The sequence below is a fragment of the Pygocentrus nattereri genome, chromosome 28 (assembly GCF_015220715.1).
Source record: "Pygocentrus nattereri isolate fPygNat1 chromosome 28, fPygNat1.pri, whole genome shotgun sequence".
NCBI lineage: Eukaryota > Metazoa > Chordata > Actinopteri > Characiformes > Serrasalmidae > Pygocentrus > Pygocentrus nattereri.
Window position 1 is genome coordinate 20,666,667 of NC_051238.1, and position 27,892 is coordinate 20,694,558.

Here is a 27,892-nt window from a genome sequence, read left to right on the forward strand (position 1 = left end):
ATATCTATATATATATATGTATATATATATAAATTTACTAGGTCAACCATGTATCAGATGTGTATGTGTGACCTGTTGAAAAAAGTCATAGAAACCACAGAAACTGTGTGGTCAGTTTATTTTGCGTTTATGTCCAGTTAGATGCTTACAAATACGTACACGACATATATGTACATATGCTTAGAATGGTACCTGTGTATATATTGCATTGTGTATATCGCATGTCCACATGGGCGGGTTAGGAAGTGTGTTAAACTGAGTTTAACGGAACGCTTATAAGTCTGCGGCATTTCTTTGGGCCACCAACGTGGGTCATGTGCTGTTCCAGCTCTCGGGCCGGTGTCCTCCCCGGGGGCGGCGCTTAGCTCGTCATTGTGGAGGGGGAGAGGAGGGGGGCTCTAAAGCTGGACACTCAGAGATTTGTGTGATTTTTTTTAAACAATATCGCGCCTCAGACGCTGTAAACGATGTAGTTTAGTAGACCGTCTGTCGGTACGTGCTGTGTGCGGTGGTCCAAGCCAGCGAGGCTCGCTAGAAGCGCGCTTTAACGGTTTTAAGAGGTGCGGCAAAAAAGAAAGAAAGAGCACAACAACTGAATTTCGGTCCATTCTCTGTCCTTTTCTCTGACGGGGCAAACTGCTGGACAGACCCAGAGTGAGTACTGGAAAAACGGGCTTTAATAGTTGTGTAACAGTTCAGTGTGTGGAGTTTGGCTGCGGAGGTTTCTTCGCTGGAGAAGAGCGATGCCAGTGTTTACTCTGAACGTCCCCTGTCTGTCTGTGTGCCTGTCTGTCTGTCTGTCTGTCTCCCTCCACAGGTATAATAGACCTTCACTGACTAGCTAACGTTAGATGCGTTTTGAACAGGAAAAAGAGCTTATAACCTCCAAATGGTTTCTTTATCACAGTAAATAATGGCTTTACCCTGACGTTTAGTTTCCATTAACGGTCAGCTCTTGTCCGGCACTTCGTCCTCAGACTCGGGAGACTAACCTAGTGGTTTTCAAGCTTGTTGGTCGATGGCGTTTTTGGTCAAGAAAAAGAAGTTCAAATTTCAGACGCACTTTACACTGGAGGAACTGACAGCTGTGCCTTTTGTGAATGGAGTGCTCTTCTGCAAGATCAGACTGCTGGATGGAGGAGACTTTGCCACATCATCCTCCAGGTAACACTTCATTTTTAGCATGCACTCACTGGCCACTTTATTAGGTACAGGTTCAGTTGCTTGTTAACACAAACAGCTAATCAGCCAATCACATGGCTGCAACTCGGTGCATTTAGGCATGTAGAGGTGGTCAAGACAACTTGCTGAAGTGCAGACCGAGCATCAGAATGGGGAAGAAAGGGGATTTAAGTGACTTTGAACGCGGCGTGGTTGTTGGTGCCAGACGGGCTGGTCTGAGTATTTCAGAAACTGCTGATCTACTGGGATTTTCACACACAACCATCTCTAGGGTTTACAGAGAACAGTCCAAAAAAGAGGAAATGTCCAGTGAGCGGTCAGTTGTGTGGACGAAAATGCCTTGTTGATGTGAGAGGTCAGAGGAGAATGGGCAGACTGGTTCCAGATGATAGAAAGGCAACAGGAACTCAAATAACCAACCAGAATCTCTGAGGAACGTTTCCAACACCTTGTTGAAAGCGTGCCACAAAGAATTAAGGCAGTTCTGAAGGCGAATGGGGGTCCAGCCTTTTACTAGCAAGGTGTACCTAATAAAGTGGCCAGTGAGTGTAAACTGGACTGACAGGAGACTGTTGGTTAGGCTGTTATTCGCATTTACGCAGTCAATTTTATGAATAATGTAGGCTTATAGTTTCCACTCTTTTGTGGTGTTTTTTTTTTCACTGGCTGCAGTGTACAGTGGCCTCCAGAAGTATTTGGACATTTATGCCGTACAGATGCATTAAGGCCATTGTGTTAGAAACTACACTGTCAAATGTAGGGGCTTTTATTCATAATGGACCATTCTAGGAATGCTTTTTATTTTCTGGAATGTGAAAATAAATGAATACACAAGCTCACCAAAAGCCCAGACGTTGACGTTCACACCTCTGTGCTTTACACTACCTTTAGTGCAGTCAGGTTGTAAATCTTTCTCACGCTTTTTTTTTTTTTTTTTTTTTTGTGTCCCACACAAGTGAGCCTGCCGTCAGTTTGGTATTATGTCAAACGTTGTTTTTTTTTTTTTTTTTTTTTTTTTTTTCCTGAGGTAACCTCAAGAACCTCTTTAAAGCCATGGGTTAAATGTCTTTTTGGAGCCACTGCATGTCATCTGTCCTGTCATCCTGTAACATAGTGACCTAATAGGGTAATTTGAACGTAACATTTGCTTTGAAACTCATAAAATGACCACAAATGATTTGTCAGAATTATCTTTCAGAAATCTAGTGGGATACCTGTTAAGGGGGCGAGGAAATGAGTGAGTTGGGAATGTGCAAGTGATTGTGCATATGCTTAAATACAGCTTATTGGCAGTGCTTTTACATTCACTCTGAGTAGAGTCTGATAGTTTTAGGCTTTTGTTGGTAATTGCTTGCCATGCCCTGCTTGCCTAGCAGCAGTAAAATGAAAGGGATTTGTGGCCATTTATTGATATGATTGCAGTTAGAAGTCTCCAAACTGGGCTATGAAAAGAACAGTCCACTTTTGGATGTATGCCCCTGTGATCTATAGTATAGGTAGTTTTCCTGGCAGCCCTATTAATCTTGGAAAGTTTCCTTCTGTTTGTTTAATTACAGGGCAGAAACTGCAATATAGATTCTGAGTTCAAGATAAATAATGTCTTGTGGATATGCTATATAGTATGAGTCGTATATCATAGGAAACGTTTAGGCACCCTCCAGATTGAATTAAAGCACACAGCAAAATTTGGATCAAATTACAGTTAGCCCTGTTGTCTGTCTGTAAAGCAGACACGTTGGCTGGTTCAGAGGTAGGCAGTTGTTTTGGCAGATCCTCTCGTTTCCCAGCCCTCTGCACACGCGCACTCACGCACACACACATACACACACACACACACATACACTGTGAATAACAGGAAAGAGAGGGCACACTGTCCACATCATCAGTGATTTTACACAACTTTCACCTTTCCCCCCATCCATCATCTCTCTCAGCCAAGCCCACTGAGCTCACAAGCCCTTTACCCATACACATTCTCGCACAATGGAAAAAAGCCTTTACTATCTAGAAATAAAGGTGGCATGGTAAAAGTACAGCATCACCATGTTTGAAGGCAGTTTTATCAAATACAGTGCGGTTGACAATATTTTTTAATAGGTTTGTGAAGTTGAAACATGTATATAAACAGTAATGCCAAATTTATTATGAATACAATATTTTTTATTCAATCAAACATTCAAATGGGAAATTTCTTTATAAGAAGAAACAGGAGAAACTATCCAACAGTTTGGAAATGAATTATTAAAAATGAACATTTAAAAAGATAAGCACACCCACTCAGCCACTTGTAGTTCAGGCAGTTATTATTTACTGGTTGTAGTTTAGACTCTCTATAGTTGGTCTAAACTTTTTATGATGCATGTAGCTGTTCAGTTTTCTAGGAGTACTTTGTAGTGTCATTTTGGAGTGGGATGGTCCCACGCATTAATTAATTTTCTTGAGAGTTTCCCCAAACAAGTTAAAACAAGTTAAAACAATCTATAGACGCCTGCCACACTCGCACTGAGTTTTGGCTAAAAACAGTTTCTGTTCATGTGAATCCACTTTTAAAGAATGTAGTCTAACACCTAGTATTCTGGTTACATTGCTCTGCGTAGGCTGTACTCTTGTGAGGTGTGTCCCCCCGCTTGTGTGGACAAATTGCACCCTTAGATGAAACCTATAATATACTCAAAAAAGCATATTGTAACTAAATTCATCAGATGTTAAAGGGGAATTCCACCGATTTTCCAAAATTTCTGTGTACATGGTTGAAATGTAAACAAAGTCATTCATATGAAGTGGTAAATTGTAGAGAAACAGACACTCATAATGGCAAATATAGCCATTTTATTTACTATCCCACACAACAATCGACACTACATGTCTTTGGAGCTTTTATATATTGTGTTAATAATGGCAAAATAGTGGTAAATCTGAAAAAATGTTTTCTTTGGGTGCTATTTTGCCCAAAAACCCTGCATGTACCTCTCTACCATGAATGGATAAAAATGTTTTATGCCAACATCTGCTCTCAGAACTACCAGAAAACAATGTCTTGTACATTATGCAGCATATTCATAGCCATTTTGGGTTATAGCATTGTGTGAGAAAGCTTTTAGAGGCATTAAACTCATCAGACATCTGACTCCTATCACTGCCACTGTGAACAATTCAGACTCTGTAGGTATTTTTCTCTAGAACGGTTTTCACCTCAAACCACTCTGACCACTCTTAATGATTTAATTATGCATACATTTCAAAACATTGGTGGAATTTCCATTTAACAGGTCACTGAGTCATACAGGCTCCATAATACCGCAGCCAGCAAAGTTATACAGAGTCAGTATGTGAACTAGGCTTGGCGAGGAGAGAGGTTTGGGACTTGGAACACAGTCAATTGTTTAGGTCTCATTTTCCCTCTTCCTTCTGAACATTCTCATGCAAGTCACACACACCACATGCTCTCCTGTCTTCACCCCTCCTGGATGGATGAATAGGGTGGAGGAATAATTGAAAAGTTTCAACTAGTTAAAAGTTTTGGAGGCTAGAAAATATCTGTAGTTATTTATATATATAGTTATATATAGCAGTCAATAGTTTTGAATGATTTCAAATATTTTCCAAGCATTAAAAAGTTCTCTTAACCTGCTCAAACCCCACTCATAACTTAATGTTACAAAGACTTGTTCATGTGGTTTAGCAAACAGTGTCACTTACTGTGAGCTACAGAAATGAGCAGCCAATTCAGACCACAGTTGTTGTGCTGAATGTGGCATGTGAGTAAATGGACATACACTCACCGGCCACTTTATTAGGTACAGTAAAAGGTTGGTAGTAAAAGGTTGGACCCCCTTTTGCCTTCAGAACTGCCTTAATTCTTCGTGGCACACTTTCAACAAGGTGTTGGAAATGTTTCTCAGAGATGTTGGCTGGTTATTTGAGTTCCTGTTGTCTTTCTATCATCTGGAACCAGTCTGCCCATTCTCCTCTGACCTCTCACATCAAGGCATTTTCGTCCACACAACTGACCGCTCACTGGATATTTCCTCTTTTTTGGACCGTTCTCTGTGAACCCTAGAGATGGTTGTGTGTGAAAATCCCAGTAGATCAGCAGTTTCTGAAATACTCAGACCAGCCCGTCTGGCACCAACAATCACGCCATGTTCAAAGTCACTTAAATCCCCTTTCTTCCCCATTCTGATGCTCGGTCTGCACTTCAACAAGTTGTCTTGACCACCTCTACATGCCTAAATGTGTTGAGTTGCAGCCATGTGATTGGCTGATTAACTATTTCTGTTAACAAGCAATTGTTGTGAAACATATGATTCCAGAGAAAGATTTGTTTGCAGTGGTAGTGATGAGAACCAGACATCTGAAGACTTTAATGTAGTTAAATGCTACCTCACAGGAAGTTATTAAACACAAGTTTGCTAGGCCTGACTTTATTTGCATTGATATAATTGCTACACATGCTAATCAAATCCCGCCAGCGTTGTTTAGGCCTTTGTTTTTTTTTGCATGAAAACAAGGAAGAAACCACTTTTACACTGTTAAAAAAATGATGGACAGCTCCACTTAAAATCTTAAACTTCTCTTTTTTTGCATTGTATTACACAGTAAAATGTTAAAATTCTTATTTCCTTCATTGTGAGATGCAGGACAACATCAGAGTTAGAATAAGTGAGATGAAAGAGCAGGGGGTGGTATGAAGTGTGACACTGAGTAGCATGTTTGGAGTAGAGGAAGACTTGTGCAGGGTGTCTGACTTGGCGCTGCTGGAGCAGATGAGAAGAGCAAGGTGTCCTCACAAGCCCATGAGATTGGAGAGGTGGACCTTATGTTGCTTTCTCCACATCACACCTTTACCATCCTGCAGGAAGGAGAATGAAGCCTCATTTGTTTTTGGGGTTTCCTAAAGAACGTCTTATGAGTTTGACCTGAATGTCTGTGGGAACGTCTTCAGGCTGGAATGTCCTCAGGGCTGGGTTATATAACAATGTGTTATTGTTATTATGATAACTTATGTCATAATATGCTTTTCTAATTAAATCAAGTATCATTAGTGCTTCAAGACCAGTCAACAAGTGCAAATACTATGACAAGACTTTATTATAGAGAGCTTGTAAACAACCACCAGTGCCTAGTAACTGCATAAGATACATAGTAACATGTAGCTGATTGGATGATGCCCATTTATTTCATTATCTCTCTCTCTCTCTTTTTTTTTTTTTGTCCATTTCAAATTTTTCACAAACCTCGGAACAGTGAAATATTGTGAAACATGGCATTCACTGTGAAAATTATTGTGATGATAGTTTTGCGACCCTTAAATATCTTCATGAAAGTCAACAGTAATCTGAATTTTTTGCTCTGACTTCTTTGTTCTGATTCACTGAATTACCTTTGAGATGTTCAGAAGTAGAAGCTAGTAGTTGAAGTAAACGGTATACATAAACCCTTGTTAATACACAGTCTGGAAGGTTTGGTATGCAGAGTTGAAAATAGAACCAGCGCAAACAAGCTAACCCTATATTCTCCCTTGTGTGTGGTAGGAGGGTGTGGGCTTAGAGGTTTTAACCTAAGTATTTATTGCTTGTAACAAGCTAAAAGAGTCCTATATATAAATCGCCACCCAGTTGTGCAAGGGTGTTATTCCCAGTTTGTACTTGCATAATTTATCATCACTAAGCTGTACATTAATGCATTCCAGTCTGATCGTTCTTGTATGCGTGAGGACTAGATAAAGAGCCTGAGAATGTTTTCTGCTGTATTTAGAAAGCTGGTGTTCTCAAAATGCTTATGGAATTGATGGAAGTGTTGATTCTAATGATTTGTTGGGCTTTTAAGAATGTAATCTGACAGCTTTGGGAGGCTTTGGGAGGCCATTTTTATTTTTCTTTCCAAAATTTCTCCATAATTCAGCCATTAAGATATAAGCAACATCATCTAGAGTGTTTTGATTCGAAATGCTCCGTTCTAGAGAAACGGTCCTAATCAAATTGTGCAGCCCCATTTACCACTATTTCACTATTATCAACGTTAATTGTAAAAGCTCAAAATACGTGTTGACTCCTCACAGGTTGTTTTTGACAGCAAATAAAATGACTATATATGTGTCATAGAAATGGTGACTGCTTGTTCCTTTCACTACCGCTGGTATGAAGAACAATCAGTAAGTGACTGTACAGTGCACCATTTGATATCAGACCTCTCTGAATGACTTTTACATCAGGGGAAAATCAGGGAATTTTTAAAGGACTAGAGATTGCCAGGAAGGAAAATATGGCTTTACCCAATTATCTCATTACAAATGCAGGATTATCAAAATGAATGAAGATGTTCCTGGAATGAGAGGTGTTTCCTCAACTGCTGTAGCTTGTAGACTGTAGAAACCTTCACCAAGGTCTTTGTCCATCTTTGTATTTAAACGTCATGCTGATCTAAGAAAGGAAGGTTGATTTTCTTAACTACACAAAATCCAAAAATGAACATGCAGTGAATTCTTTTATGAATGGCAAACTTCCACAGCCATAAAATATGCACATACCTCTTCAGTACCAGGCCTGGTCATGTGCACAGGTTTCTAACTAGTATGTTCTGGTAATCGTAGGTTTTGAGGGCCTTCGGGTCAGGCCAGAAATAGTGCTGTTTAATCTGTAACCACTTTACAGAGCTGGCACGTGAGGCCCCAGCCAAAATCATGTTTTTTTCTTGCTAGGAACTCGGTGTGCTTTTGATTAAAGCATGTCTCAGAGATGAAAGATTTGAAGGACTTTGATCCTTGGCCACATAGCATTCTGAAAACTGCATTTTCTTTCTTTAAACTACAACCTTTGCTGGTCCTGATCAAAAAATGAAAAACATGAGGTAATGCAGGTTTATTTTACAGTAGCCCCAGAAAGTGTTTGGACATTTGTGCCATACTCGAGTAAAATGTATCAGAGGACAAACAACATATCAAATGTTGAAACTGAGAAACTTTACTGTTTTTAAAAAAATGGATGCCCAATTTGAATTTGATGCCAGCAAGTTGGGGCAGTCGTGGGCTGGAGGTTAGAGAACTGGCCCTGTGACCGGAAGGTTGTCGGCAGCGCCAGCAATCTGGGTGCTGCCGATTGGGCCGCCCACTGCTCCGGGCAAGTGTGCTCACTGCCCCCTAGTGTGTGTTCACTGGTGTGTATGTGGTGTTTCACTTCACGGATGGGTTAAATGTGGAGGTCAAAGTTCCCCATTTGTGGGATTAAAAACGTGTTTCAGAGTTGGGGCAAGAGCATGTTTACCACTGCGCTGCACTCTGTAACTGAGGAACTGAGGAGACCAAATTGCTGTAGCTTTGAAAGTGAAATCTTTTCCCATGGGCGGCACGACTCACAGCGAGGAGGGCCTGGGTTCGATTCCCCGGCCGGGTGACCGGGGTCCTCTCTGTGTGGAGTTTGCATGTTCTCCCCGTGTCTGCGTGGGTTTCCTCTGGGTTCTCCGGTTTCCTCCCATGGTCCAAAAACATGCAGTCAGGCCAATTGTACATGCTCCTGTGTGAGTGAGTGAGTGAGTGAGTGAGTGAGTGAGTGAGTGAGTGAGTGAGTGAGTGAGTGAGTGAGTGAGTGAGTGAGTGAGTGAGTGAGTGAGTGAGTGAGTGAGTGAGTGAGTGAGTGAGTGAGTGAGTGAGTGAGTGTCTGTCTGTCTGTCTGTCTGTCTGTCTGTCTGTCTGTCTGTCTGTCTGTCTGTCTGTCTGTCTGTCTGTCCTGCGATGGACTGGCGACCTGTCCATTGTGTATCCTGCCTTCTGCCCGATGACTGCTGGGATAGGCTCCAGTACCAGGATGGATGGATGTTTCCCCATTCTTGCTCGATATAGGATATAGGATTTCAGCTTTTTAGGGTCTCCTTTGTCGTATATTTTGTTTCATAATGCTTTCAGTTCGTGGCAGATCTGGACTGCAGTCAGGCCAGTCAGGCACTTGGACTCTTAGACTACGGAGCCATGCTGTTGTAATATGCGCAGAATGTGGTCTTTCTGAAATAAGCTAGGCCTTCCGTCAGAATGGCAGCATTTTGCTCCAAAATTTATATATGTAGTTCAGCATTAATGGTGCCTTCACTTCACTGCAAGTCACTCATGCCATGTGTTCTAATGCACCTCCTTACCATCATGGATGCTGGCTTTGGAACTGGCTTTCGATAGCAAACCAAATGGTCACTATCCTCTATAGTCTGGAGGATGCGACATCCATGATTTCAAAAAAGAATTTAAAATTGTGATTCATCAGAGTACAGCACACTTTCCCACTTTGCCTCTGTCCATTCTAAATGAGCTTGGGCCCAGAGAAGGTGCTGGCATTTCTGGATCCTGTTCATATATTGTTTCTTCTTTGCAGCACCAAACTGTGCTCACAGACGATGGTTTTTGGAAGTATTCTGAGCCCATGCTCTGATTTCCACTGCAGAATTTTGCCTGGTTTTAATGCCGTGCCACCTGGGAGCCCAAAGAACCTTGTCCTTTGCATACAAAGATTACTCTGACTTCTTTGAATCCTATAATGATATCGTGTACCGTAGATGCTGAAATCCCCAAGAGTAGCATTACTGTTAGATTGTTCTCCTGTTTGCCCACATGAACCCCTCTCCATCTTTACTTCTGAAAGACTCAGCCTCTCTGAGATGCTCTATTTATGCTCAATCATGTTACTGACGTTGCCAATTAACCTTTTGTTAAATGTTCCACCAGGTGCTTGTTTTTAGCCTTACACATCTTTGCTGGTCTTTTGTTGCCTTTGCTGGTCTTTCTGTCTCCTGCAGACATAAAATTAAAATGGCAATAGATTTTCTTTGTTTCAACGTTTGGTATATTGTCTTTGTACTATTTTAAGATAAATATAGAGTATAACTGATTTGCACTTAATTGTACTCTGTTTTAATTTACATTTTGCACAGGATCCCAACTTTTTTAGGAACAGTGTTATACTATTGTCTTCATATCCTCAGTCAGTATAACGTTGATTTTGACCTGAACATCAAGACAAGCCTTCGTTTTGAGTGTGATGCATACGTGGTCATACTCCTGTGTAATATAACCTGTCATCTCTAACTTTAAAATAGTCACTTCAGGCTTTGCAGGCTGACTTGCATGAGTGCATGTGCACCATTTTATATATTTTTCCTTGCTGACTCAGGTTAGTAGCTGACTCTACTTCTTTCAAAAAACATAAACACTCACCGGCCACTTTATTACATGCCTGAATGCATTGAGCTGCGGCCATGTGATTGGCTGATTTAGCTATTTGTGTTAACAAGCAGCTGAACATATAAACCTAATAAAGTGGCTGGTGAGTGTATGTTGCCACTGTAATGAACTTCATGGAAGTTTACCAAGGATTAAATGGTGTGTACAGAGTGACCATGTGAACAACTTTTTTTTGTCATTCACACCAAACACAGCTGAGTTTAGACTGAACTATCACAGATCTGGAACTGGGCCTTTTAGACCATACCTGACATGTGCCTTGCAGTTTTTCTTCCGTACAGTGCTGTGCATTTTGCCTCCCAAGTGGCAGATCATTACATGAAGGATCATGATGATGTTTTTGTGGAGGTGCTGTATGTCACCTCATTAATATGTTTTTCTCTCTGTGCCCTGTGCAGTAATCCACATATATTTCATGTTCCATGCTGGGGGTTTTGTGTGAGGATTTTGTGGAAACTCTTAACCGTGGGAACATTCTTCTCTTTTGAGACAGTTTTCTGAAAAACTCTTGTGTCCCTCAGGCACACTGTCCACAGCACGTTCCTCAGTTCCTCTCATCTGATTGCTTATGCTGTTTACCAGTAAGATCAAACCAAGCCTTAAAACCAACCCTAAGAAGAATAAATGTTGGAAGAGGGTTTGGCTCTTCTTCACTCTCAGCACTCCCTCGATGTAATCAAGCTTGACTGAACCTCCCCACTGTGTGATCTGCGTGTCACGCAGTGGTCCAGCATGCGTATGTCTTCTTTCAACAGTCCAAGCCAACCAACCAGTCATGATAGCCTTATCTTTAGTTTTTCAAGGCTCGTGTTTTGCTTGCTTTCATAATCAAAGAGATGCCATCTATTATGGGGAAAGAGCATGGACAGTTCAAAGGGTCAGCCATTGCCCTTTTCCCTGGTTTGGCCGTTGGGATGCCTTTGTGCACTTTTGGAAAGCTTTGATGACTTATGTAACACATTCCTTAAGGACCAATGGCTTGCACTGTGGACATCACTGTCCAGTAGATATCAATTCAGATTGCTGAGAACAAGGGTCCAGTGAAGCGTCCTGCTGGATTCCCTGTTTTGAGGACAGATTTTACGTAACTGGGTTCATATGCGCAGTCCAATCTGACAAAAATCTCTCCAAGTAGAACAGTGCCTTGACCTGGCAGCTCTGTATACATTACATATTTAAAAGTCCGTAAAATGTAAGGATGCTTGGAAAAAGTTTGCATTGTTATCAACATGTACATTAAAAATATCTGACATGGGCATTAACCGACTCTTCCCATATCAGTGTCTTGAAAGTCTTGGTCACCATGAAATCCATAACTTGTGTTTTTAAATCCAAGCAAAATGCTTGCCACTCTGCTTATTAGACATTTTAACATTATTCCACAGCACAACTAGTTATGGCCAATTTGCCATAGTTTTTGCCAAGATTGTTCTGTGCTGTGTTGGAAACCCATTTTTTAATGTCAGCAAAAGAGCTGTTCAAATTTAAAATAATAATAAAAAAAAACATAATAGAAAATAGAAAAACATTCTAAACAAGTAACTAGGAGTTGTAGTTCAGGGAGTACGATATATCAAAATGTAATATCTTGATATTTAAAGGCAATTTTTATGATCAGTCACATATTTTGACGCAGGCACATTACACAACAGTGCCGCATTTAAAAACGGGTACAATTCTTTTTACTCAACATTTCACACGCTGTATTGCAGGAAAAGTTGTGATATGAAAAACCTGTTTAATGAACCAAATTGACATTTAAAATTCTTAAACAAAAATCAGTTGCCTATTAAAATAAAGTCAGAATAAAAGGCAATTGGCTGTTTAGCACCATTGATTATGCATAATTATGCTACATCGTAGACGTGGGCAATATGGCAGAAATGATATCACATTTTCACAATACATGATATGTCTCAATGCAGCAGGAGTGCCAAATTTAAAAACGGCCAACAAAAACTCTTTTTTTAATGAAACATGCAGTTGGCAAGTGTTCTTTAAAGTCCTTGCTTACTTTAGTGACTTGCTTTAGCTTTTATATATAGGTTTTTTTTCCTGGCAGAGGAATGATGTTGGTCTTTTTTAAAATTACTTTTCTGTCGTTTCTTCTGTTCGATTTCAGTTGGGCGGAGTTCAATTTGGCACAGGTGATGTCAGATCTGCCAAAGTACCAATCACAATTAGCAGTAATTCTACATCAGCTACTCGCGTTTCTCTCCATCGCATAAGGTGACTGCTCGCACTGAGTTCATTGGCTAGTGTAGTGGTTAACACCTTTGCCTTCTACGCTGTAGACTGGGGTTCAATCCCCGACCAGGGCAAGCACCCTACACTATACCAATAAGGGTCCTTGGGCAAGACTCCTAACACCACCTTGGCCTACCTGTGTAAAAATGATCAAATTGTAAGTCGCTCTGGACAAGAGCGTCAGCCAAATGCCATAAATGTAAATGAGTTCCAGGTAAAATTCTCAGCAAGTAGACTATTGCCATTGCGGCGTGAGGGAACTGGTGAAAGGAAATGGAGCCCGTTGTGTTTGTTGCTTTTTCATTTCTTCACATCCTTATGTAGTTCAATAAACTACGTATATATGAATACTTCTAAACAAATACATGGACCAATGCTTTATTTTTAAAATGTGCTCTGGTCCATTGGCTTTGTTTTCCGTCATTTTTGCAGTCCTGTTTTTGTTCCTTGACGTCGTTTGTGTGCAGAGAACCGTTGGTAACCGAAGGTCTGGAAAGATACATCTGATACATCCTTGAAATCACTCATAATGTAGGCTGCATTTCTAGGCTTTATGTGAAAGATCCTTCACTTTGGAAAGACCTTGTAGGTTGTAGCGGCCCAGAAATGCAGCCTACATCAGCTGCAGCCTGCGATTGTACTTCACAGGCATGATGCACAAATTTCTCCTCCCTGTCTGCAAAAATGACCATGCCAACCCTCTTGATGTGTGATCTCCATTTCAGGTGCATGGCCTAGCAGTTAGATAGCTGCCTAGCTATGTTACAGATACAACATAAGTGCTGCTGAGTGTTCAAATATCAGTGAAAAAAATGTCCTAAGACAAAAGCCTGAGTTCACCAACATCAGCTACAATGCCCTTTAGCCAGCTTGTTCTCTATTTAACAGTTTTTACTGACCTTTCAGAGGCCAAAAGATTGAAGTGGTGTGTTTTCCTGCAGGAGCAGCTCAAACATGTAGGGCTGAACCACACAGATTGGTGGTGTTGCTCACTACTGGGTCATTTCTAACATGCCCACACAGTTATGAGCAGGCAGCAGCTTGGAGGTTTTGGAACAATCATCTGCTATTAAATTGTATCAATTTGTATACATTTCTTGAATAAAACTTGTTTAAGAAGTATTTGTTTGTTACATAACGTTTATCACAATTATGATAAAACATCTTGTCCACCTCTACTACATTTTGTTATATCTATAGCAGCAGCAGTCAGATACAGTGCAAGCGCACCTGCCCGATGTAACTTTAATGAAATAAATAACAACTCCAATCCAAAACGCAGTCAAAAATAAAACCAATGAATTGGCTGGTTGCTGGACGCATGGTTAGAGTAAAAATCTTCTGATTGTGTATTCTTAGCAATCATAGTGAGAAACTGGTTAAGCTTGTTAATGCTCTCTAATGCATTCTCTTTGAGTATATTTATCTGTTTTGCTCATTTGCATAAACATAAATATGATTTATTTCACCGTATTAACATACCGTCATACATTAAAGGCATGCGAGCAAGCTCCCATCACGCTTCAGTGTTCAGACACTCGCATGTGTTTTCTTAACTGCTGGAGCGAAAAGCTGGGATGATTTGGCACACTGTGTGTTTGATGTAGGCCGTGGGGTCAGATTAGGTCTGCTTCCTGTCCACGATCAGATTTGGCTGTGGTGCTGCTGTGAGCCCTGTGACTCAGGCACAGTGCAGAATGTTTCGCTACTATGGCTGTGTCTGAAACCACCTTCTACACCATACTAAACAGTTTGTCGAAATAGTTACCACCATAAGTAGTGCATTCAATGGTATAGTAGGTCAATTGTGTTGTGAATAGCACACAGAAAAGTTCTTTGCTTGTGTTTGTCTCATAAAACCAAACGTAAGCCTAAGGGAAAGATAGGCACACTCTTTTACTACTATTGATGTATTCACAACATTAATGTAAGTATCAAATATCTTCTTCTGGGTTTCTGATACAGCATATCACATTTGTGAATTACCAGAAAAGCATGGTGGTGAAAGTTTGCCATCACAACAGCCTAGTTCTAGATGCAAGCAAGACTATTTGACGTTAGGTAGTCAACAAACGCATGCAGAGTAATAGCATCATGCAGAATTACTTTTTTTAAAAAAAAGCACACTTTACATTTTAGCACGTCACTTATTTTCTGCATATTTGTATTCTAGAAGTGCACATATGATTTATTAGGAGTTACTTTTATATTAGAAGAATTCCTGTGTGACTGCTCTACATTTCATCATGGGCCTGAGAATGATTTGCTTGCATTTCTGTAGAAATGTATTTACATAGTGTTCCTTTAATCATCCCTAATCACTATTTGGACTGTCAAGTCTATAGGAAATCCCCCAAAGACCTGCTTTTAATTAGTTGGACTTGAAGAAAGCTACAGGTAGTTGATTGATCTGCAGGCATCTAGAAGCGAGGAGCTCCAGCTAGAAATCAACACACTTCACGTCTTTTATCACCTTTTATCTAGGGGTACATCATCATGTTTCTGTAATGCTACCCTAAACTTAATATTTTAAGGTTGCAGAATATTTACAGAATACTTCTTTTTGTTTTAAGGACCCAGAAATTGTGATTGTAAAGCCTGTTATGACAGATGCCAGAGCTAGATGCTGCTCCTCCGGCACTAACCAGCTCAACGCTACCATACACTGCTATATAAATGGTTGGATTCACTTTTGACTTGGAATTTGAATTTAGTCCATGTCTACATTTGAAAACAGAGTACTGTTACCTGGGCAAAAATGTAGCACATATCACATTAAAACAAAAAAAGAAGCAAATGTACAAGTTACAAAACACAGTTTTGGCTGAACCATTGCTTTAAAGACATTGTTAAAAGTTTGGTCAAGTTTGGAATGCTTGCGTATCTGTAAATATCTTCTGCTGTAGGTGTATGTACAGCATACAACATACAGCATGTACATGACAGTTATTACAGAAGTGAATTTTAAGAACAAAGCCTTTCATCCGCTGTTCTCTCTTGCAGCTAGACACTACAACCCAAGCGGAAAGTTATTCACCCCTGGGTTGGGGAGGAGGTAGGATAGGAAGATCTGGGCTGACGTCATGTGGCCTGTTTGGAGGCCACCTCTTAGGGGATGTTTATCTACACACTGTCAGAGTGTGACACAGGCCTGCTGGGGAGCATGGCTCCAACACAGCACTGGGCTAAAGGCTAGCTGACGAGCATCCAATTTCAGTTTAGTTCATTACTGTCGGACTGAGTCATCTGCAAAACAGGGTACACAAGAGTGGTCCCAGAGCTGTAGGCCTTACGCAACCTGATTAGACACACAGAGCCGGATACTTTTTCACTAGCCAGATGTCACAAGCTGTTTCAGCTGACCTTCGTTTGCTGGTGCATGTGGGGATAGTTTTGCATAGCTATGTCTATAAAACCATTGGTCTTTTCAAAGCCTTGTCTGTGGTCTGGTCTCAAAACTGCAAATAAACTCACTTACAGAAGTTGATTTTATTATGGCTTTATCATACTAGCATGGTACTGATTCATGCAAAACTGCTCTTTGTTTGTATTGTCTGCCTTTTGTGGTCACAGTGTTCTTGTTTCTGACACAAACTGAAGTACTGGGTCACTCACTTCTAACTCACTTGGTCTTCTTTCAGAAAACGAAGGCCCAACTGCTTAGGACCATTTTTTAAGAGGATCTGGTGCCCTTTTTTAAAAAATCAAGAATTTAACATTCTCTACAGAATTAATGCTCTCATGACTAGCACTATATTGTGTAAGGGCATTTTACAGCACAGCTTTTGTTGAATGTTTAGTGGTACTTTTACATAATGCTCCAATAATGCAAAAATGGAAACATTTAATATATTGTTTTTGTCCTAACATGTGGCCCGCAAACTCCAGTTTTACATAAGAAAGTTAAATGCACAACCCCAAATAAGAAAAACTTGGGACAATATGGAAAATACAAGTAAAAAAAGAAAGTGGTGATTTCTAAAATTTTCTTTGACTTTAATGGCAGAAAGTATGAACACAAAATATTTTGTTTGGTTTGTGGCGATTAAGGGCTAGTAGAGGGGTAATATGAAATAATGATGCGATTAGAAGCAGGTGATGCCAACAGGTGATTGTAATCATGACAAAACCAGCATCCAAAGTTGGGCCAACAGATGTGTGACAAAAGTTGTTGAAATGTTTTAAAATGATGGTCCTCAAAAGAAGACAGTGAGCAATTTGGGTATTTCACCCTCTATGGTGCATACTATACTTCAGAGAATTCAGAGAATCCTTCAGTACATAAAGGCTAAGAGCACAAACCAAGCTGAAAAACTGTGCTCTCCAATCCCTCAGAAAGCACTGCATCAAGACCCTTCGTCATCCCGCACTTCTAAACCTGTCCCCAACAGAGAATGTGCCACATTTTAAAACGCAAAACATGACAATGAGAACCACATACTGTTGCATGCAGGAAGAATGTGACACAATTTCACCTGAAGCGCTTCAGTACTTGTCCTCAGGCCTTTTTAACGACTCAGGGTTGTATGTAAATCTAAGGTTTTGTTCCAAGTGATTTTGGAACATTTCTGTTGTTCCGTTTATTATGAAATGTTCACACTATGTAAAGATCGGCTGCTGTGTGCAAACGATTTGGAAAAAACGCGAGAGTGTTGGTGGTAACATTCAACAGTGCATGATTATATCGGATCATATCGGTATCGGCACATATTTGCTTTCAGAAATAAAATATTGGTATCAATATTTTGTGATATTTTTATAATACGCTGCAGGAGCAGAAATAGCAAAAATAATTAAAGTTGGAATGGACAGAATACTCCAGCAAAGTAATACCACATTAAAAAAGGAAAACTGCATAAGATGATTTTTAGTTTTTTTTTTTATGTAAAGATTTGGATATCTGAAAATATCTTCAATATGATATATAATATGTGTGTGTGTGTGTGTGTGTGTGTGTGTATATATGTATGTGTGTGTATGTATGTGTGTGTGTGTGTGTGTGTGTGTATATATATATATATATATATATATATATATATATATATATATATATATATATATATATATATATATATATATATATATACACACACTACAGTCTATACAGTGCGTGTGTGTGTGTGTGTGTGTGTGTGTGTGTGTGTATATACACACACTGTATAGACTGTAGTATGGACTGTAGTACTTTTATAAGTTTTTGTCCAGAATTTAGATTATTAAGCAAACTTGAAACTAGTACTGTTTTCATACCTTTAGTAGTCTGGTGCACATTGCATACCCTCTGCATTAGGGCTGGGAAGACCTAGATGTCTGTTTTGTTCATGTTGCACTGAAATGTCTTCTCCTTGCTATGAACTGCAGAATAAGCTTGAGGCTGGATGCAGTCTAATGATCTAGCTGCATGCACTCTAAGAGCATAGTTAGAGTGCGTCAAGCTTGCTTAGGGATCTTTTGTATACGAGTAAATTGTCCCAAGACTCCCGTCAATCGGCCCATTCAAGGGTGCATGATCAGGTTTGCTTTTGGCTACCGTGGGAGAGCCAGAAGCTGGAGGATGAAAAAAAACTCTGTTGCTATGTAGGGCAGACATTTCTTTTTATAGGGCAGTTTGGCTACTTGTTTTTTAAGCTCTCCTTCCCCCAAAGCATGCTTCTTTGGGTCAGTTTTTAAATTCAGTCACTAAAAGGGTTTAAAGGAGCAATGCAATAGAACTATTTTGGGTCTCTAAAGAACCTTACAGTGGAAGAGCTATTTTGCAAATGAGATGTGCAACTGGGTAGAATTTATTTTTTTTAAAAGTGTAAATAACAAAGTCCCCCCCCCCAAGAGTCTTACATTCAAGCCAAGAATCACTGGGCAATCTTTACTTTCAAGAGTGTGGTACTGTGTAGACTGTTTAAGCATGCGAACTCAGTGTTATTGTTGTCCGACAGAATAATTAGCTCTCTGTGTCCTTCCCCTCCCTCTCTCTTACACTCCACTCTCTCCCACTCCTCTCACTCTCTGGTCAGGGTTGCCGCGGACACTGGGCGTTTGTAGTTACTAGGGCGATACAACAAAGCATGTTTGGCCCCTGGAATGTGGGTGAGGAATGTGAGTGTGCGTGGAGGGGGTGACAGGCTGAAGGAGGTGAATGATTAGGTCTTTCTGGCTCTGATAGCAGAGGCTGTGAGAGTGGTGCCAGGTATTAGCTATCATCTGTGAAAGAAATGTCAACACCTGCCTCACTTCGGCTGCAGACATGCAGGTGAACCATACAGCCAAATCAGAATTTGATGGCAGGGTCTTCTGGGTATGTGCGCTACAAATGGCACAATGGTAGTTTTCTGGTACCAATACTAAAACTGAATCCTTGGTCTGATATCAGTACTTATCTTATATACATATAAATTGTGCTTTACTTTTAATGTAAGTCAAAGGAAGTAATCCAGGTAATTTGGGCCATTTCTATTGGTCCATTCACCATGAAATGTATACGCAGTGTAAAGGGCAACCGGCATTTTATTTTATTATTTATTGAATTGCTTATAGTGGCCATCTACCAGTGCCATACTCAATGCTACTGGAAGAAGTGGACAGTCAACAACATGGCTTATACAAAATCAACTGAAATTAGCAACTGTGGAAAGATATTGATGTGATTTCTGATATCACTGAGCATCCCTGACTTTACTTGGTATCATGTAGAGAAGCTAGAGCATGCTTATTTTGAGAGTTTTTAAGAGTTTGTAAATAAGTATCTGGTTAACTGCAGACAATGGCAAAAAAAAAAATTGAAAAACAACTGGCTGAAAAAAGGTACTGACAGTACTGGTATTGCACAAAAATATAGCAGCAATTGACAGGAACATGTTTTAATAATCAAAAAGAGCCAAATGATGCTTGGTAGCTCTTTGTATTGGATGAGTAACGGATGCTGCCTCTTCAGATGAGCTAATGATTGAACAGAGCTAACAAGTATCATGTAAGATGCCTGTGAGGAATCGTCATCATCTAAACAAGGTATTTTCTCCTTAGATTATGTTCCAACATGTTGTCAAAGAAACATGTTTTCACTGTTTCTGGTTCTAGATAGATAGCCTAGTTAGTGATACAGCCGAACTGTCTCTGCCACAACACCCTTGGTGCGTGCTCACATTCAGGAGTAGCAAAGTATAAAATAACACATTTTCTTTCTTCCCTTTAACATAATGAAGCATAAGGAATACCTGAAAAGTAATTTCAGTGAATATTGGCTCCCCAAACCAGTACTCGAGTACTAATGTTACTTTATCCTATAGGCAGCTCTGTGACATTTCAGGCTAGATTTGTTACAGCATTGTCCTGTTTGTTCTGCTGTTACGAGATACTGACGTCGAATACCAGATTGGTGCCATTTCTAGCATGTGTTTGAGTGGAGTAAAAAATTTGAAACGCTGTTTCAGTAGAAAAGCGCCTCATCTCTTCCAGTTGGCCCTCAAGGATATGCAGCTGAATGGTCTTGTGCCACAGTTCTCAGTGTGTGTCTCCAAATGTGGAGAGGAATTAGGAACAGATGCCCTCTTTGGCAAAAAGCCATCTCAAAGTATTATTAAACCCCTTCATAGACTGAGCCTATATTATGCGTCCCTACAGGTTCTCTAGAGGGCTAGTTATAAAGCACTGCTGTGACCATACATACTCTGTCACACTGATGACACAGTTCACATCTATAAGCCACTTTTATATAGCCCTAGCCCCTTGTTGAAATCTTGTGGTTTTATAGCAAACACCTGACCAAGCTGTTTTCTCTAGCTTAGAATGGTTTTCCCAAGCCTGGTAAAATGCTGTGGATTTAATTCATACCATGAATTAAATCCTCAGTGACTCTCCTTGTTTCGAACATTGCTTGTAATGACTGAGAACACTGTGTAATGCAGGCTATACTGTGGGAACTACATGAAGTGGAAATTTTATTTTACTTTATTGTACTTTTGCTTCAGATTTTTGAAGTTTGGCTTCTTTGTTGGTTTGTCCTGGTAGAACGCTTCCACAGAGCAGTCTGTCCTGTAGTATTAATAGCTGTTTATTTGCATAGCAGATGGCCAGAGCCTCATGCATATTCAGTATTTTGGCATCTTTATTGAAAGCTCCCTCATAGTTCTCTCTTTATTTTTCATGGTTGCCAAGTTTGTGGGTGTTTTGTGGTTAGACTTGTGTGGATATGTTGAGCCTCCTCTTTCAGTGCTGTGTTTGTATAGTAAGTATACGTATGTCTTAAAACTGTGGCTGAATCACTGTGAAAAGATAAGGGATTTTTTGGGAGGTGTCGCCTCTTTGTTTGGCTTCTTCAGCAGTCTGAGATGAGGTGGGGGTGGTATTGTACCAAAGAACAGTTGACAAATGTGCATCATGTGCACCATTGCACAATGTGACGTGCTGAGCAGAATTCCCTGTACTGAAAAGGTTATTAAATGTTTCAGAAACTGCTCGACCGTATCCCTCCTTCCTCTAAACGTCTAACCTCTGTAGCCAATTAAAAAAAAAATACAATTGGCTTCTATTAAGTTGCTAGCCACAATAAATATCAGCACAGCTTGAAACATTAGAAATGCACATGGTTAGTGGCCAAAAGCAGCACACTGGCTCTAGCATACTGTGTTTTTTCTTTGTAACTAAATGACACATCCCTTTAAAATAACATTTTCCACCATTCTCCCATAGAGAGGAGGTTCGGGAGAACTCTGTACGATGGAAGAAGAGGTTTTCCTTTGTGTGTAAAATGAGTGCCAACGCCAACACTGGTGTGTTGGACCCCTGCATCTGCAGGGTCTCTGTGAGAAAGGTAAGGCCCACCACACCCCAGCTAAATGGCCACACCTTGGGTTTGAAATTCACATGTGCATTCAGATTAGATCTTAACGAAGTATTAGAGCTTATTTCTGTATTTTAATTTACACCTGGACTTCTAGATCAGAATTAACAGTTTTCAACCTAATTTGTATCTGTTGTATCTGTAGCATGTGATTTAATTACCACAGATGATCATTTTGACAAATTTCTAGGGCTGTCTTTGACAGCATTTTACAGGTTCGGAATACTTGTTGGTATTTCCAAACAAGTCCTGTAATCCTGGTTCTTAGAATTGCCATTAAAAATAAAAATTCAGGGTCTGTTTTTTAATCCACGTGTGTACAAAGGAAATGTGAAGTCCGTAATGATTGTCACATTACACATTCCCAGTTTCTGTGGAAGAACTAATATTCCTACCTGAAGTTGATATGTGACGGAGCAAAGTTTAAAAAAAAAAACACAAAAACTGCTTTTGACCTGAAACACTAAGAATAGAAGGCAGGCAAATAGAACCTGATGAAACACTTTCCATTGGCTTCTATCGTAAGTTTCTTGTGTCAATTCGTTATCAGTTTAGGGAAATGTTTGCCTGTGGTAATCTATCATATGTTACAGATGCAGGCTTGGGACTAGTTAGAGATTAGGCTAATTTGATTGGGTGGAAAAACTCTGGTGTGCCAGGACTAAACAGACTTATCAGTGGTGAATTAGCATTAACATTACAATGAATCTATGTCCAAGAAAACCTGCTCGCAGTCGGTTTGAAATCAGCCGAGGTTATCTGATTTGAAGTTTTGGAGATTGGAGGCGTGTTTAAATGGAAGTGGGGTGAAGTAAACATTTATGCTACTCTGCCTGTACTTCCCTGTCACTTAATTTGAGACTTATCCTGTTTTCCTTACAGGAACTCAAAGGAGGAAAAGCATATTCAAAGGTAAGAGAAATGTTCCACACCCTGCTACTCGTATGCCATATGTAACAGCTAACATTGACATCCTGCTCTGCATGTAATAGGAGATAATCTTGGACTTAGCACATGTAGAGCATTGGTCTTACACAGTTGTGTGGTGAAAGTGACTGCTACCTAATTGACACTGAAGTGGCAACTGTAAAAGTAAACTCGTTGTCTGTAAGTGTAGATATTCTATCTTGTAAACATGTTTAGGTCAGGGTGTGGATATGTCACAAGATTCGCACCAGCACTGCAAAGCCATGGTCACCTGACCAGAGTGGTAAAACATGTGACGGTCCCTTTGTATAAGTGTACGTTAATGGTTTCCATGAAAAAGGAGGATTCCGAAGTGGTCTAGACCTAATGTTAGTCACAGATGTTCCCTGAAGCACACAAAGGTGGGGGAATTTGCATTCATAAGTAGTGAATTGAGCCTTCCTTTTGTTTCCCCACTCTCTGGCTAAGTTTGGATTTTCCTGAGCTAAATATACCCCAGCTCCTCAGGAGATGGCCTCTTTAAATAAATGCGTCTGAATGCAGAAAGTGCTGTGGAGGGCTGCCAGCTTCAAGAACTTTCAATAAGTCAACAGGATATATGACTGAACGTTATACCAGAACTTACTCCCATTAAACTCTAATGACCTGAACGTTTGAGCGTAGGATAGAAAACATGCTATCACACCGTATTTGTCCTTGTACTAATGAAATGGCGAGTTTTTAATTAGCTTTGACTTAAAGTGACTTAAAGCAGCTCTGTGAAGGAGCCTGTTAGAGAAACGGGAAATGAAGAGAGTTGGAGGCTTACTGAAGAAAGGTCTCCGGCTGTAGGAGAGCCGCCAAAGAGCTTTGGCAGTGGATGACCGTCTGGAAAACACTCCCTTTCTTGTTTGTACATTGGTTCATAAATTTATTTGTTGAATTGTATCACGAAAGAAAAAAACTGTACTGCAAAACAAGGTAAATTCAAGCAAGCAAGCAAAGTTTATTTATACAGCGCTTTTTACAACAGGTGTTGTCACAAAGCAGCTTTACAGAACAATCAGTATTATAGACTAGATGTCTAAAATTATCCTGCTTCCTCTTCTAATTTGTGAATTCAGCTACTTTAAGGTGTATCCATTAAATTAGATTAGATTAAGTGACCCTTAGTAGTCCCACAACGGGGAAATTTCCCATCCGCATTTAACCCATCAGTGCAGTGAAACACCACATACACACTAGTGAGCACACACACACTAGGGGGCAGTGAGTATACTTGCCTGGAGTGGTGGGCAGCCCAATCTACAGCACCCGGGGAGCAGTTGGGGGTTAGGTGTCTTGCTCAAGGACACCTCAGCCATGTGCTGTCGGCTATGGGGATCGAACCGGCGAACTTCTGGTCACAAGGCTCCTTGGTTCCCTAACCTCCAGCCCACGACTGACGAAGGTGCTGAATTTGGGCACTTAGCTTGTAAAATGTTCATTGGAAAGCATTGCAAGTAGACGGAAATGCTCTATAACAGCTGCACATGAGCCTAAGGTCACCATGTCCATACCCAACGTCTGCGAGATGGGTATAGAGCTCTCCAGCATTGGGCTGTGGAGAAGTGGAACTGCGTTCTCTGGAGAGATGGAGCTCCATCCAGTACCTTGATGAGTTGGAGTGGTTTTTGTGATCATACCTGACCTCATTAATGCTCTTATGGCTGAATCAGATCCTCAGAGCAATATTCAACATCTAGTGTAAAGCCTTCCCAGAAGACCAGAGACTGTTACTGCAGCAAAGGGGGACAAACTCCTTCAGATGAAATGTTGGATGAGCAATTGTCTGCAAACATTTGGACATTTATATGTAAAAGGATTTCTGGGTATTTGTCTATATTGGATTCCCCATATGGATCATTCTACGGAAGTGGAAGCACGTTTTGGACTTTAATCAACTTGAACTTACTAACAAAACAATTATAACACTACCAAAAGTTCACCAAATGTTTCGGTAGTGACTGTTTTGGTTTTACCTTATTTTGAGCATGAATCAAAAATTCTAGCCAGCACACAACATTTTTTAATTAAATATTTTAAATAGAATTTTAAAATTAAACTCATGATAAATCAAAATCTTTCAACTTTGCAAAAAAAAGTATTATTTTCCAAGTTGAAATTTAGGGGTTAGAGTTTGAAGCAGCCACCTCCAAACAGAAAGTACTTTATAAATGATGAATATAAATGATTTGTTTATACTCACCAGCCACTTTATTAGGTACAATAATAGTAATAGTAAAAGGTTGGACCCCCTTTTGCCAACAACCACGCCACATTCAAAGTCACTTAAATCCCCTTTCTTCCCCATTCTGATGCTCGGTCTGCCCTTCTGCAAGTTGTCTTGACCACCTCTAGATGCCTAAATGTGTCGAGTAGCGGGCATGTGATTGGCTGATTAGCTATTTGTGTTAATAAGCAACCTAATAAAGTGGCAAGTGAGTGTATTTAGCTGCTTACCATCTTAGCTTTTGGTTTAAGTAGGTCATAACAAGATCCTTGTAAATATCTCATGTCTGAATATAAATTATTTTTTTTAAGTAGTAGTTTTACTGTGAGGCTGCAGTTTGGACTAATTCAGTAGAAAGCTCTAGATCTTTTTATACATAGTCCCCTAGGTCAGGGGCCATAAGTAATCAGACATTTCAGTGTCATTGCATGGCTAATTTTATGGTTTTAGACATTTACATCTGGAGTCTGTTATGTCTCAACCTGAGGGCCAAATGGTAAATGGGAGGACAATGTTCGAAAGGGTTGTTAATCATATGAAAGGCTTTGTTTCAAAACACATTACAAAACACGAGAATTTCTTTTATTTCATGATATATGTTGTTGGGAGTGAGATTTGTGCACACAAGAAATATTAATGCTTCATTATAATTAATTCCACCTTAATTAGATGTTTAGATAGGTTGGCTCTTATTCTTCCAGGGAAAAAAATGAGTGTTGTAGAAATGGATATGAAGTATTTTGGAAAGGGACTCTTCAGTTATTGTTCACTCATTATAAATGTAAATACCATCTAAACTGAATCTGAATCTAACACAAAAATACACTTTTACAGAAACTCCTTTGGAGATTTCAAGTACATTTCCAAGCAGCAAGCTCTTATGAATACAGATGAAAATGTAAACAAAAGAGAACAAAGCATTCACCCTGGTGAGAAAGCTCTCACTAAATGGTAACACAGCTATACACTCACCGGCCACTTTATTAGGTTCAGTTGCTTGTTAACACAAATAGCTAATCAGCCAATCACACGGCCGCAACTCAATGCATTTAGGCATGTAGAGGTGGTGAAGACAACTTGCTGAAGTGCAGACCGAGCATCAGAATGGGGAAGAAAGGGGATTTAAGTGGCTTTGAACGTGGCGTGGTTGTTGGTGCCAGACGGGCTGGTCTGAGTATTTCAGAAACTGCTGATCTACTGGGATTTTCACGCACAACCATCTCTAGGATTTACAGAGAACGGTCCGAGAAAGAGGAAATATCCAGTGAGCGGTCAGTTGTGGGATGAAAATGTCATGTTGATGTGAGAGGTCAGAGGAGAATGGGCAGACTGGTTCCAGATGATAGAAAGGCAACAGGAACTCAAATAACCAACCAGAATCTCTGAGGAACGTTTCCAACACCTTGTTGAAAGTCTGCCATGAAGAATTAAGGCAGTTCTGAAGGCAAAAGGGGGTCCAACCTTTTACTAGCAAGGTGTACCTAAAAAAGTGGCTAGTGAGTGTATAAGGCCATTCATAATTACACATAAGAAAATTAAATAGAATTAGATTATTATCCTGTGTCACTCAGTATGTTATAAATGATTAATGTAATCATGTTAAATAAACACATTTACACAAATAAAATGAATTGTATTGACTTACCATGATTTTATTTTTATGTGATTGAATGAATAATATTAACAAAGATTAATCTGATGTTTGCAAACGGTTTCCAAACCCCAGCGCTTCACACCATAGCAGAGTTCATAACGTGCAGTAAAACAGGAAACTGACAGCGCGAACATCCTGGCAGTGAAAATGAGCGGATGTAGTTTTTGGAAACCCACTTATCAGTCATAGTATCCGGGAAGAAGAATGGGTTCCGTTTAGTCAGCATAGTCCTCGGCAGACTGAGTACAGAACACGCTAAATCTGATCTAAGTCAGTATGGTGTCTGCTGCTGATCTGCCTGCTCAGGCTGAGAGAACGAGAGATGGGTATATAGTGAGAGAGAAATAAAGCCGAAGCGCAGCGAAGGGAATAAAACCATTAAAAAAACACAATCTTTTTGTAATGGGCAGTACGTGTGTGTACTCAATACACTTCTGGCGTTTGCTGTGGATTGATGAACATGATGGGTTTCAAAAGAATTTGTGTATTAAACTCATTACTGACTGTGTGCTCCTCCCAGCTGGGCTTTGCTGATCTGAACATGGCGGAGTTTGCTGGCTCAGGCTCCACTGTGCGCTGCTGTTTGCTCGAAGGCTACAACACTAAGAACACCCGACAGGACAACTCCATCTTAAAGGTTAGAGATCCCTTTAGTTCACACTACCTCACTCTACACACTTCCCACACTTTGCTTGGTGTATATTGTAAAAGTAGCTGAAAATATCCAGATAACATGATCCATAGCGATTTTTAAGTTTTCTCAACACCTGCTTTTGTAGTCGTGCTTGCTAAGGTTAATTTGTTCAACCACCTTAGACATGCTTATTCATCCAGTGTTAGGCTGCAAATTAAATATCAAAGAAAAAAAACAGGCTACATTGCATTTATGGTATTTGACACATTCTTATGCAGAATTACTTACAGAGGTAATTAAAGCAGCATTAGGAGTCTTGCCCAAGGACTCTTGGTTCTTGCCTAATCAGGGACTCAAATCCCAGTCTGTTGTGTAAAGGGCAACATTGTTACCCACTACACCAACTGTAATCTTAAGATATGAAATGTGATGTTACAAATCTGTACATATCCAGCATCAAAAAATACACAAGAGTAACTCATCATAGGTTTGAGTTAAGCTGGGATTTCTAAAATGGATAATAACACAAACTTCATGTCAGTGTTTTACAGAACATCTTACGGCAAGGCAAAAAAGAGGGTAGAAGACTATGTAGAAAAAATTAGGATATGAAAAAATACGCAAAACCCTGAATCTCCCAAATAAACAAAGCTTAAATGAACCAGATCTGCTTGTGCTTTTAATAAGTGCTACTTATTAGGCCCACAACAGGGAAATTTCACCTCCGCACTTAACCCATCCGTGAAGTGAAACACCACATACACACTAGTGAGCACACACACACTAGGGGGCAGTGAACACACTTGCCCGGAGCAGTGGGCAGCCCAATCCGTGGCGCCCGGGGAGCAGTTAGGTGTCTTGCTCAAGGACACCTCAGTCACGTGCTGTCAGCTTTGGGGATTGAACCAGCAACCTTCCAGTCACAAGGCTGGTTCCCTAAC

At 40.1% G+C, this 27,892-nt stretch overlaps 1 protein-coding gene across 1 annotated transcript in view; it reads left to right on the top strand.

The window, feature by feature from the left end:
• The first annotated feature begins 397 nt into the window (after positions 1-397).
• Positions 398-27,892, top strand: part of fam102aa (family with sequence similarity 102 member Aa) — a 35,378-nt gene continuing 7,883 nt past the window's right edge. The window contains exons 1-5 of the mRNA XM_017702836.2: positions 398-654; positions 978-1,164; positions 21,335-21,455; positions 22,368-22,397; positions 26,838-26,954. Of these exons, the coding sequence (XP_017558325.1) occupies positions 1,019-1,164; positions 21,335-21,455; positions 22,368-22,397; positions 26,838-26,954 (414 nt within the window). The 5' untranslated portion in view covers positions 398-654; positions 978-1,018. The remainder of the gene's footprint in view (positions 655-977; positions 1,165-21,334; positions 21,456-22,367; positions 22,398-26,837; positions 26,955-27,892) is intronic.